Consider the following 13,338-nt stretch of genomic DNA (forward strand, 5'->3'; position numbering starts at 1 on the left):
CCGTCCAGTCCCAGGTCCCGGGGAAGCTATGCAGGGGGATGGGGGCGCAGAGCAGGTTACAGGGGTCAGGAGTTCAGGGGTATGTGAGGGGTTTGAGGCAGAACAGAGAAAACTCCCTCCTGTGACCAAAATTAAAGCAGCTCCGATGGGTGGCTCTGTGGTTAATATGGTGGAGCATCCGAGTGGCCAGTGAGGAGGGAGGCGTGGCCTCCATTTAAAATAATGAGGCCCCGAGGGACAGAGCAGAGGTCCCGGGCAGGAAGCTGGACAGGATGCGGCCGGCCAGAGTGCGGGGTCATGTCACAGTCCTGGCTGGTTTTTGGTTGTTCATCCTCACCCGGGGATTTAGAGAAGGAAGAAGGGAGGGAGGGAGAGAGGGAGAGGGAGAGGGAGAGGGAGAGGGAGAGGGAGAGGGAGAGGGAGAGGGAGAGGGAGAGGGAGAGGGAGAGGGAGAGGGAGAGGGAGAGGGAGAGGGGGAGAGAGAGAGAGAGAGAGAGAGAGAGAGAGAGAGAGAGAACGGGAGAGGAAGGAAGGAAAGGAGGGAGGGAGGGAGAGAGAGAGAGAGAGAGAGAACGGGAGAGGAAGGAAGGGAGGGAGGGAGGGAGGGAGGGAGGGAGGGAGGGAGGGAGGGAGAAAGACATCGATGGGAGAGAGAAACATTGATTGGTTGCCTCTAGTATGCCCAACTGAGCCACACTGACCAGGGCACAGTCCTGGATTTTACACCATGGAGCAGACTCACTGGGAACAGGCTGCAGAGCCGAGTCTGGGACAAAGGGATGGGGAACAGTGTGGGCACAGTGCCAGGCAGACAGATGTGGGCCAGGTGGACACATCTGCCTCATAGGGATTCTGGAGAGGTGGCCCCTGGACCAGAAGGCAAGGAAAATGTGGTCTCAGTGTCATTCTCAGATGGAGAGAAGCTGTCCTACTGTGTGCTGCTGGAGCAGGCACCCCCATGCACAGCCCACCTCTGCACCTGAACTCTGCCCTTGGTTCTGGGACTGCAAAAACCACGGAAGGACAAAGCCATGGTGAGACAGTACCACAGTGTCCCCAGAGCATACGGTAGACATCTGTGGCCACTCCGCCCTGGCAGGAGGCGAGGGGCTCTAAGAGGCCCATGTTAGGGTTTCAGATCACAGCCTCCTCAACATGGCACAATGGGGGCTCTCCACAGGCAGCTATAGATACAGGTCATAAAACATCAGGCCAGCCTGGAAGGCTCCGCTACCCGCCAAGCACACAGGCCCTCCAGCCAGCAGGCACCAGCAGCCGGTGAGGCCCCACAGGCTCCGGTGACCGCCTGCGCGCTAGTGTGCCCTTGAAGCTGTGTGCACCTTAAAACGTGTGGCCTCGCAGGAGGAGAGAAGCCAAAACACTGAGCTTCCCCAGGTTGGGCAGCAGCCATCACCCCAAAGTTCTCGTGTTTTCCTCTGTTCCAAGCTTTCCTCCTGCTGCATAAAGACTATGCGAACCAAGACCCAGCCCTGACCCTGTGAGCCAGGCCACAGCTGCCACGGGTCCCAGGGCAGCTGGGCAGAGCTGTGACCGGGCAGGCAGGCCGCTCGGGCCCAGGCAGCGCGCTCAGGCTGGCCTCCCGGCCCCAGGCAGCGCGCTCAGGCTGGCCTCCCGGCCCCACTCCTTCAACCCTTACGGAAACACCTCCCTGGCTACAGAGGCTGCTCAGAGGTCTTAGAACAGCCCAGGCCAAACAATGCTGGTCCAGACTGAATCCCAGCCTTCAGCTCCAAACGGAGCAAAATGCCCGTGGCTTCACTACACCTGGGATTTGCTGTCAAGGTACCCCACTGACCTGCACCTCAAATAATTCCAAAATCCTGTTCCATTCCCCGAATTCTCTGCACTTTGCCTTCTGCCATTGCACTTCCAGAGTCGCCAGTACTATTTGTAGGCTCAATTGCAAGCCACCATGCAGAACACGGCCCCGGCCCAGGCCTCCCGGAAGCAGATGGCGCGGACCGCAGGCTGGAGAGATGATCGCCCCGCGGGGAGGCTGAAATGGAGCACAGGGTTGCATGCCCGCTCCGGTCCTCCCAGAAAGCCAGGCCACACAGGCCTGCAGAGTGGCCCCCAGAAGGCAGACAGCACCTGTTGCTGGGCAACCCGAGGCTGCCTGGGTATGCAGAGCTGCTTTGAAACCTGGTGAGCCCAGCCCCCCTCAGCTCAGGCAAGGAACCCAACTCTCCCGAACCACTGAATCTGGGAAGTGGATGCCAGTCCTCTCCATTTCCAGAGCCAACGCCAAGGCCGGGGAGATGGCAGCTCTGTGGAGGGGGCTGTGCACTCTGCCACTGTTTGCCCAGCCTGTGAAATCTGAGCAACAGCCTCTCGTGAGAGGCCTGACAATGCCTTTTTGTGCTGCGGGTGCACAGCCAGGCCCCGCCAAGCCCCGGAGGATGGATGGCCGCCGGCAGGCCCCACTGTAGCTCTCCCATCCAGAAACAAAAGGGCAAAGGCCTGGGATCAGGCACCAGGGAATTGCAACTGTACCCCTGACCTCGCCAACGCTGCGCCTGGGTTAAAAAAGCAAAACCCAGAGAAACGGATGCCGAAATCCCAGCGGAAGGTGCCATGGAAACAGCTGCCTGCGGCACTCCTCAGGGTGGGAAGGCCAAGGCCGCCTTTCCCAGCGGACCTCTGTTTCTGTGCCGAGAAGAGAGGGCCTGCTGGGCTGCCTGCACTGCAGAGCTAAGCCGAGAGTAACCCTGACACTCCGCAGCCACACGTGGACTGCAAAGCGCTATTACCCACAGAGTGTCTCAGAGATGCTGATCGTGCCGCAAGGCACTGGGGACTACACGCTACAGTCCTTCCAAGTACGTCGTCCCCGTCCTGGAAACAGCGGGAGCCCTGACACACTGCACATTCTCTGATCTCTTCCTGAACATGTAATCAGATTCTCAGGGGGGCATGGAGTCTGGGTTACTACTCCCAGACCCCCAGGAGACTGTGACCTGGTGGTAGAGCGGGCTCCCTCTGTCTCCGCGGCCAGCGACCTGCCTCTTAGGGCCTCCCAGGCCTCCCACCCATCACCGTCCTGGCCATAGAAGCTGGCGAAAGTCGACCGCTTTTCCTGCTGCCTCATCTTCCGAGGAGTCAAGTCACTTTCACGTTTGCTAACGAACAGACATTCACTGAATGAAAGGCTAAGGGAGGAAATCGGAGATTACTTGGCTGGAGGTCATAAATAAAGAAAAAGGCAGCTACAAACATGCAGAAGCAGAGCGGGGAAAACAAAGCATCACTGTTGGAGCGAAGCGCAACCAGAGAAACAGTACCTGTGACTTCGAAAGGCAACACTCACCCTAATGGCCTGCCTGAGTGACGCCTTACGGTTGGCAAGCAAGGTGCATAATTATGGTGGCACTTTCCCAAAAGGAAAAGTGCTTTTGAAAAGAGTCGCTATCGACTTTAGAGGGAGAGGGAGAGAGAGAAACCCCGGCCTGACCCACTGCTTGTATCTCGCTCCCACGGCTTCCCCCAGGGCAAGCTTTGCTCCCAGCACACCTGGTGAGCTACCTGAAGGGGATGCTGAGGCCCCAGGGCACACTCTCCTGGGATCCTTGTGACAAGGTCACTCCCATCTATCCGTGCCTGCCGCACATGAGTGACCCCTCGCCATGTCCCAACCAGCTCTCAGCAGGACTCGGGTTAATGCTGACAGAGGCCCTGCCTGGGAGCTGACAAGCACAGTCCCTCAAAGTCCTCAGCTCTGTGGTCACTGCTGTGGCGTTCCTGCCTTCGAGGCCCGGTTCCTCAGCCTTGGCAGGCGTGGCGTTAGGGGCAGAAAATTGCTGCGGGAAGCCGGCCTGGGCATTGTAGGCTGTTTGGCAGCATCCTTGGCCTCTACCCAAGAGATGCCAGTAGCGCCAAAATGCTAGTTGTGGCACCAACACCATAGCCACCTGTTGGCCAACGTCCCTGGGGAGGCCCAGCTGCCTCCTGCTCAGGCCCTGCCCCAAGGCTCCAGGTGGAGCTGCCTCAGAACCACCGAGTTCCTGGTCCTGTGAGCGAGGGCAGTGCCTGCCAAAGGGCATCCATAAGGGCTCCCGGGGACGCTGGTGTGGGCTGCGGGTCTGCGACCAGCTCGGGAGCCACTGCTCGAAGGCCTGGCTGTGCGGGAAGCAGCTGTGCTCTCAAGCCCTTCCCGCTCGTCAGAACCTCTGCAAATAGGGTGCAGGCATCAGTGTTTCCAACGACCCCTGCGACTCCAAATGGGTCGAAAAGCACTTGCTTCAGATTTCAAGCTGTTTCCAGATCCCAGACTCCTATGAACCTGAGGAAGAACTAGTCGCAGTGGACGTATTTGCCATTTTTTTTTGCCTGAAGATCCTTCCCTAATATCACGTGAGAGTAGGAATTCTGGAGCAAAACAAAGCCCCAAACGATGCAGCCTGGAGCTTCCACCTCCACATTTCCTAAACCCTTGGCACCACCAGAATTCCCGTCCGACTCTTGAGTAAGTTTAGGGCGAGAAAACAACGTGATATTGTGGCAAATCTAAGAAGTTAGGGTCCTTTCTTCCTGTTCTATTCCTTCCCTCTCACCTTAAGGTGCGGTAGATCTTATAACAAAACAGAACGCAAGCTTTACCTGCAAAAAATGCCCACGTCCCCGTCTTCCCAAAGGATGAGTCTTCAGAAGCTTTGAGGGGAATCACTGCAAGACAAAACGACACAGCACAGTGTGAGTAGAGCAGCTACGGGCCCGGCCCACCCCGAAGCCCGAAACCAGGCCGGAGGGCACCCTGGACCTTTACACAGTCATCTTCGCCTGTGCAGAACCACAGTTACCGGCCACGACGCACGGGCCACAGAGAGGTGCCAGGGCTCGCGTGTAACCACTGAGAGATGTTGTCTGTTTAAAAGCCAATAAACGCCAAAGCTGGGATGCAGTTCAGTAGAAGTCCCACTGCCCCATATTCTCGCAAAACAGATTCCCCAGTGGGTATTCCAATAACCAACACAGTAGTGCTTTTACCATTTGGCATCTCAAGATAGAGAAGCCCGAGGTCACGTGGTGACTGGGGTCCGTGCTCTGAGCCCCGTCTTCCATGCAGGACACCCACGGAGCAGCAGGACCTGGTGTTGGATTGAGTTGCCCTGTTTGCTTTCAGCCACTGACTTCGCTGGGCCTGCTCTGGACAGGCATGGGAACGGAGCTGAGTCACACTATTAAATCTGAACATCGTACTAACTTAAGGAGTCTGAACCACAGAAAGTCCCATGCACAGGGGTAATTCTATCTATAATAATAAAAGCGTAATATGCTACTTAGACCAGACATCCTTCTGGATGACCTTCCAGATGACCAGATGAAGCTGGGGCTGCGAGGGAAGCCCGGGTCCCGGGTGCCAGAAGGAAGCCGGTGCAGGCAGCCGGGGGAAGGAAGGCCTACTCTTGCACAAATTTCATGCATTGGGCCTCTAGTCTGAAATAAAAATCTAAAAATTAACCCAACCAAAAAATGCAAGGTGCCAGGGAACTGAAATATTGTCCAATAGAATTTTCCAAGGTGATGGACATGGTGTTCCTGTGCTACACACACAGTCCACCTGGCAGAGAAGCAGAATTTGTGACTGTATTTCGTTTCCATTAACTTAACTTTATATAGCATATGTGGTCCATGGCCACCAAACTGAAGAGCTCTGGAGAAGAGATCTAGGACCTGAATAAAAAGAATGTATCATCTATCTATCATATAGCTATCACCTATCATCTATCTATCTATCTATCTATCTATCCATCTATCATCTATCTATCACCTATCATCTATCTATGTTGTCTTTCAGAGAACAATAAGGGTAGCTGAAATATATGTACACAGAGATAATGTGTAATTATGTAATACAAATGTATTTACGGAATATAAATATGTAATTAGCAAAGCTAAAATGCAGCTTTTCCCTGCTTTTCTAATTGTTCTCAGAGGAGGGCCGGGTCTGCTGTAAGTTAGCCTATAGTTGTAGAGAACTCTTTTCCCATTAGAACCTGAATTCCCTGACACCAGAGCCGCATCTCCACCTGCATATCCCCATCCCTGGGCACACGCCTGGCAGCTGGCAGATGCCGAGTAAATAAACAATCTATTTCCTTCTAATGGCCCCACCAAGGAGGCGCCCAGGCGTGGACTCAGTGGGTACTTGGTCCTGCACGGTATTAGACATGTCAGACAATCTGTCTACCATCCTTCTTGCCTCACTGCTCCACTCACAGAGTCTGCACTCGCTGACTGTGAGAGCAAACAATCAGATCCCGCCCTTCAAGAATTTAAACTAAGAAAGCGTGCATATGGTTGCTGTGGACCCTCGGGCTGGAAGAAATCGTGGACTTTGGGGCAGGCAACTGTGTGTGGAAAACGGGAAAGCAGAACAGAATGAAGACAGACCCTGCACAGGAACGGAGGGAGTGAGAGGCCTATGGGGCTGAGAGGCTGGATCTGGACGGCACCTTGCATCCCCAGAGGGCTGATGTGTTGTCTTTGCCGTCCTTGCCTCTGGAGCTCGGTGCTCTTCAATTACCCCTCCTCTGTCCTGAAGTAGCGTGCATGGGTTTTCACAGCTTCAACTAATTACCAGGGCCAGGCTAACCACAAAGAGTGAATGAAGACAATACAGAAATAAGAGAAGCAGCTCCTATCAGCGGTTCTCAACCTGTGGGTCGCGACCCCTGAAAATACACCCTGCATATCAGATATTTACATTACGATTCGTAACAGTAGCAACATTACAGTTATGAAGTAGCAACAAAAATAATTTTATGGTTGGGGGTCACCACAACATGAGGAACTGTATGAAAGGGTCACGGCATTAGGAAGGTTGAGAACCACTGTATGCTTACGTTTCCAGCACCAGGTGTGCCCACCACACCAGAGCCTCCCCACTGCAAGTGGCTCCAGGACCAGCAGCGGGTGCCATGGGGCTGGTCGGGAGTGCAGGACCACTCGGGTGCCAGCCCAGATCTGCTGGACAGCACCTGCTTTCAACCCAGAGTCCCTGGTGAATCACATGCATTTAAAGTTCAAGATGAACAGACATAGACTGGGTTGAAACGTTAAGTTGCCATTTGCTGGTTGTGTGACTTTGGGCAAGTCACTTAACTGCCGGTGCCTCAGTTCCTCACTTGTTATGCAGGGATGACCAGGAGCCCCCACCTCAGGGTAAGTGTGGGTAGCACAGGGATCAGTACATGTGACGTGCTCAGAACAGCGCCTGAGACCTCGCGAGCCCTCTGTGTCCACAAGGACATCGGGTCTCCAAGGCAGGGACGTTCAGTTTATCCCCCTCTAATTCCCACACCTACGCCTGCCTGCCCCGTGCTGTCGGCCTCGAGTGTGACTCCCCCGCTGTTCAAATGGCCATGGACGGAACTCCCTGTCATGTGGCTCACTGTCTGCAGCCCGAACAGGCTGTGACCATTCCAGCAAAGCCAAGTGCCTTCAGATCTTTGCTTACTCATCTTTCCTCTTTTTTTCTTTTCATTAATTATGGACCCCTGATTTAGTCCAACTTTAATTCCCTTTGCCTTACGTGGGACTGGAGGCCCGGGCCACCTCGCTGGCGTGTGGGGACAGGTGCTGCAAGGGCCAGCGAGCTGGGCCTCGGAGCAGGGGCTCTGGGTGCACCTCCCAGTGCAGCTGCCTTATGGGTTCGCAGAGCAACTGATCAACACCATGGCCGGAGTCTTAACTGTTCCAGGAAAGAAAATCTTCACAGAGTCTCCGAGATTTTCCCAAGGTTCCGCATAACCATCTTGGTCCATTGTCAAGCCACCTGTCTGAGTCCACACACCACGAGGGCACACGGAGGGGAGGGGGAGGATGATCCAGCCAGGCTGACATGGCGCCAGGGCTTGGTAGCGGACAAGCAGTGGCCCACCTGGCTCGACGGGTGCAGCTGCGCAAGGCGGGGAGGACGTAGTGCGACAGGTCAGGGGAGCAGAAGGGAGCCGTTCGGCCTCAGCATCAAGCCCTTTCCTCAAAGCAGCTTTACCAGGAACAGAGTGGCCACTTGGTTTTGTGTGACTCCTACACCCGTGTATGACGTGCACGGGCTCAGGGTGGAGAGGGGAGTGAAGAGCTCTCAGAAGGTCATCATCACTGGCCTACGGACCGCTCCGTCATTCCCAGCAGACCTGGCACCCAGGGGCACAGCACCCTGCCCTCCGGGGCGGGGGGCCCAGGTGACTGAGCTGCAGGCCGTTCTGGGCCCTCCCCGAGAGCAGGACATGCTGTGACAGACACCGGGCCTTGGTCCTTTGGAAAGAACTGCTTGAAAGTGGCTCAGGATCAAACAGCCTGGGAGAATGCAGGGCAGAGGCCCCGAGACACCCAGATCCTATCTGCTGGCGTCTGGAGGCAGCAGCCCCGTGAGGGAAGCCATCGCTCTGCGCTGTGCAACAGGAGCCTTCGCTCCGAAGCGGAACAGGATGCCGACTCCCCCGGGGGAGTTTCACAGGCTGAGGTGACAGTCCCGTTGTCCGGCCCCTTCCTGGGCTCGGCTCCGTGAGGACACGGACGCCTTCCCAGACCTGCGGGAGGGACTGAAGCTCCCATTGGGCAGATGGCTGACGAGGTTCAGAGGCCCCTTTCCTGTGCTCTCTCCCACCTGTTCCTGTAATGAAGGATCCTACCACTAGAGACGTTTACATGGCATCTACAGGTTACATCAGAGTAAGCGGCACTTTCCCACACAGAAAGCCGCGCAGGATGCAGGCGTCGGTGGAAAGGGTGTGCAGGGGCCCTGGCACAGGCAGAGGATGCGGCCACAGGGGCAGAGGACTGGCTGGGGGAGACCTTCGGGGTGGGGGGGTGGGGGGGGTACGCCTCCATGTGGCTGTCTCGGCGCCAGGCTGGTAAGTGCTCTCCAGATCCCCAGACCTTGACCGTACAGGCCGTGCCTTCACTTAGTGCTCAGAGCCTCACGTCCTAAAATCCAGTGGTAGGAGGATTCACTGGGACTCCTGTAACACGGAGATTTCCAGGCGTCACACTGAGCTTCTGGTGTGAGAAACCCAATCCGGGGAGAGCTCAGCATGGCGTGGCAGGGGCACACCTTCGCCGAAGTCTGATCCGGGCCCGCCCTGTGCGGAGAAGCCCCGCTCGCACACACGCTCCTAGTGAAAGTGGATGTCCAGTCCACAGAGACGCGGGGGAGGGAATTCAAGTCTTGAGGAGTCAGGCCTGCGCCCCAATCTCCCTTCCGGCCTAGGGCAGGGTCCAGGACTGGAAACTAAACCAACCTCTTCAATTTAATCCAGGAAAACAAGACCAAGAACAAACCTCAGGACTAAGCCAATCTCACAAGTGTGTTTACAAAGGACCCAGACGGGCCCTTCAACAGCAACGCCTCCGCAGCGAGTCTGAGGATGGTGTGTCTGCCAGGTGCTGCCTCTAGCGGGGCCGGAGGCTGAGTCCAGAGGCCTTCCTCCAAGGGCCTCTGACACTTCCCGCCGCCTCCCCGCTGACCGGGTTCTCTTGTTCCTTACCTGCCTCGCAGCTGGAGGGAAGGGGCTGTGCTTTCTTCACTCCCTCGACTCCTTCCTGGCCCGGAACAAGTCAGAGTTTCTTTAAAAGAAGGAATGAGCCCTAACCAGTTTGGCTCAGTGGATAGAGCGTCCACCTGTGGACTGAAGGGTCCCAGGTTCGATTCCGGTCAGGGGCATGTACCTTGGTTGTGGGCATGTACCCAGTAGGGGGTGTGCAGGAGGCAGCTGATTGATGTTTCTCTCTCATCGATGTTTCTAACCCTCTATCCCTCTCCCTTCCTCTCTGTAGAAAAAACAATAAAATATATTTTAAAAAAATAAAAAACAAATAAAAGAAGGAATGAACGGAGTGAACATTGTGCCGTGTTGTGGGTCGAGGTGCTGGGCCACAACATCATCACATTCTGGGAGATGGAGCCCCATCCTCCCCGCCAGCCCCTCCCCTGGCAGCCCTGCTCACAGGCCACCGAGGCCACCTCCCAACGACTGCCTGGCCTGGGCCCTGATGCTTTGGGTCTGGTATGACTGAGTTTATGGCCTCGGAGTTCTCAGTTTCCTACAGAATGGGGGGAGGGAGCCCTCAAACCTCACGCAGAGGTTTCCTTAGCTCTTCATGTTCAAAGGAGAAGGGAAGGCCGGGCCCCTGGGGTAGACCTTGCTACGTTGCACTCAGGGGTGTGCAAATCTGGAGAGCAGACACCACCCTGCCTCAGTTTCCCCACGCAGCATTTTCCACAGATCAATGGGAGAGAAAAATCTACAGGCACCGGAAGAGGTTGGTGGTATGAAATATGCACAAGGAAAGACCCTTAAATAAAATAGAGTCAAAAGCTTTGCTCCAAATTTTAAAACTTGATATTGTCAGTTCACTGGCCCTTCTTATTCAGTGATGGTTCCCGAGGAAGAACTGCATGTGGCTGCCCCAGTATGTGTAGCTGGGACGGCATCCCAGGGAAGGCAGCCGCGGCCGAGACAGACCCTGCTCCGGCGCAGAGGTTTGCCTGGTGCCTGGGCTCCCTCCCCGCCTCTGAGACGCAGGCCAGAGGCCGCCTCTCCTGGGGCTCGAACAAAGCCTGTGAGTGAGGACGGCCGGCCGGCTCTGATGGGCAGCGATGAGGAACGGAAACGCCCGAGCGCTGTCTATTTCAAGTCCTTCTCTCCTTTTGCATTCACTCTAAGACAAATTCTAAAACACAAACCCAAAGAGCAAACATAAGACATATGAACAGACTTCCCACGGCAACAAGGCTGTTGGACACGCAATCAGCTACAGAATACAGGCCGCGCGTCCCTGGACAGCCGTTAAGGAACTTTGAAACTTAGGGCTTGGTAACTGGCCCTCTCCAAATACTGGCCGACTCCAGGACCGGTCTGTAGTTTTGCTTGCTATCACCTCCCACTCCTTGTTGCTATTAATTAAAACGGCATTTTACCAACGGGTTTAGCTCACGCATTCATTCTTCTATCCAAAGGAACTGTGGCGCTCCGTGTGCTGTCGGTGTGAGGATGCAGGCAGGGAGAACCCAGCACGGTCTCGGGAGTAACTCCCTGGCCAGGCCCACATGCCAACCGTTCCTTTCATCACTGTCCACCCTGGCCCAGACCGACCACAGACATGCACCCAATGCCATCAAATCATTTGCAAACTCCTCTCCTCCCCAGCCCACACCTTTGCTCAGGCTATTTGGTCTCCTGATACAGCATGGCCCTCACTGTCACCTGAAGCCCTAGCAGAAGCCCACATCCTCCCAGGTGCACTGTCATATCCTCCCCAAGAATATCCTGTCTCTCTCTTACTCCCACGCCAGAGTGACCTTCGTGTGTGGCCCCCTTGCTCTCTCATTTTCTATTAGCCACCTCGACTCTGTCTGTCAGATCTATCCCCACATCTACACACGTCTCCTCCCCTAGACTGTGAGGCTGGGGCCCCGGGAGAGTGGGAATCAATCGGGCAGATTACACATCTGCTCGGTTTGCATTTTCAGTCTCTTCAATGCCCAGCCGTGGCTGTCGGAATGAGTGTAGGTACAATGAAGAATTGTTTTACGTGGTGTTTAAATTACACTCCAGTTGTCAATGTGTCCCCTTTGAGTATCTGGACCTGTTGACACTTTAAATATCATGATGTGTGGTTGTTTAATTAAGAAGTAGCACTCAATGCTTAGTTAATCTCATCCCTAATTATCTCTTCCATGTCTCCGGAGGAAAAGGAATTATTTCATTTCTTCCACTGAAACTTGAAACATTGGTTCCCGGTGGTAGCACTTTGAGATCCAGTTACTATGTCCCCTCTCACTTTAAGTTATACTTTCATCTTTGCCCCCAGGTGCTTCTGGGTAACACACTTCCACTTGCTTGGGGGACTCCTCACATTTAGAGAGGACTTAGATGATCCCAAGTCAAACAACAGTTTGGCTCATTGGACTGTGCTGTGTGGGTTAGATGGGAAGCTGACGCGACTGCAGGAGTGAGCCTGTGCCAATCGCTCCCATCACAGCTCTGTCACCGAGAGGGAGCGGCTGCCCTTCCCCGCGCAGGCTGCATCCGAGTCTGGGGGCGGCTGGGCTGATGGCCACGGAGGTGCTTTCTTCATGACGTCGGGGACTCGAAGTTGCTGATGCCCTAACAGCAGAAGCCAAACATGAAGGGCGGGCCAGGTCACTCTTGTGCACCGGAGGCTGTGCTTCCGGTGAGAGGGCCGGGCCGGGCCGGGCCGGGCCTCAGGCTCAGTGCCTAAAACTGGCCCATCTACACCCTCAGTGCCTAAAACTGGCCCATCTAATCCCTCAGTGCCTAAAACTGGCCCATCTAATCCCTCAGTGCCGGCAAAGACCACGTGGCTCCTGGCGCCTGCCCTCCACCGAGAGCCCTCAGGCTCCCTCCCATCCCCATCCAGCTGCCCTCTGGCTTAGAACAGGACCTGCATGTCCTGGGAGGGACCAGGCCAGATCAGTGTCCGCGCAGGACACGTGTGGCCATCACAGGGATAGCAGGCAGGACGGAAAAGGCATACAGGCTGTGAGGCCCCCACTGTGTGGGAGCAGGGGCCAAAAGGGAGATGGAGGGATTACTGAAGAGCAAAGACAACACACAACCAGAAGTGCCTGGCTGCGGGGACAGGGACAGAGGCGGTGAGGGCATGTGGAGGCAACGGGACCCTGATGTCCCAGTGACAGGAAGAGGCAGCTAATCTATTAACTGCACACAACAGAGGCACAGCAGTGACCTGCCAACCCTGAGTGTGGGGAGCAAACGCAGGGGCAGACGCGCCTTGGCAGCAACAGGGACAACGAACATCTTCCGAAAGTATCATTAATTGCAAAAAAATTACCATCACTAGTGAAACATTATTTTGCACTTATTGGAGAGGTTTGGGCCCTCTACAGATCAAATCTTCACCTCATTTCAAAAGTGACCTTGGGCCCAGCTGGTGTGGCTCAGTGGTTGAGCATTGACCCACGCACATGCCCAGGCTGTGGGCTTGATCCCCAGTGCAGGGTGTGCAGGAGGCAGCCAGTCAATGTTTCTCGTCGATGTTTCTATCTCTTGCTCTCCCTTCCTCTCTTTCTAAAAGTCAATTAAAAAAAAAAAGAAAACAGAAAAAAAATATTTAAAAAAGAAAAGTGACCTTGAAATTCACCCAAAAGAGAACAGCTCACCTCAATCTCTGGGGATGTATCAAGCTTGCAGATTCTAGGACAGAAATCTATAATAATAAAAGCATAATATGCTAATTAGACCAAACGTCCTTCCTTCTGGACAAAGCTGGAGTGGGCGGGGACCGCGGCAGAGGCGGCAGAGGCCAGAGGTGGCAGAGGCGGCAGAGGTG

The 13,338-nt window shown here is 55.1% G+C and overlaps 1 protein-coding gene across 1 annotated transcript in view; it reads right to left on the reverse strand.

Annotated features, from left to right (window-relative positions):
- The window catches only part of VSTM4 (V-set and transmembrane domain containing 4), a 102,123-nt gene that overhangs the window by 67,353 nt on the left and 21,432 nt on the right, over positions 1-13,338 (reverse strand). Inside the window, exon 3 of the mRNA XM_059662083.1 lies at positions 4,618-4,683. Within this exon, the coding sequence (XP_059518066.1) occupies positions 4,618-4,683 (66 nt within the window). The remainder of the gene's footprint in view (positions 1-4,617; positions 4,684-13,338) is intronic.

This window comes from Myotis daubentonii, chromosome 13 (assembly GCF_963259705.1).
Source record: "Myotis daubentonii chromosome 13, mMyoDau2.1, whole genome shotgun sequence".
Lineage (NCBI taxonomy): Eukaryota > Metazoa > Chordata > Mammalia > Chiroptera > Vespertilionidae > Myotis > Myotis daubentonii.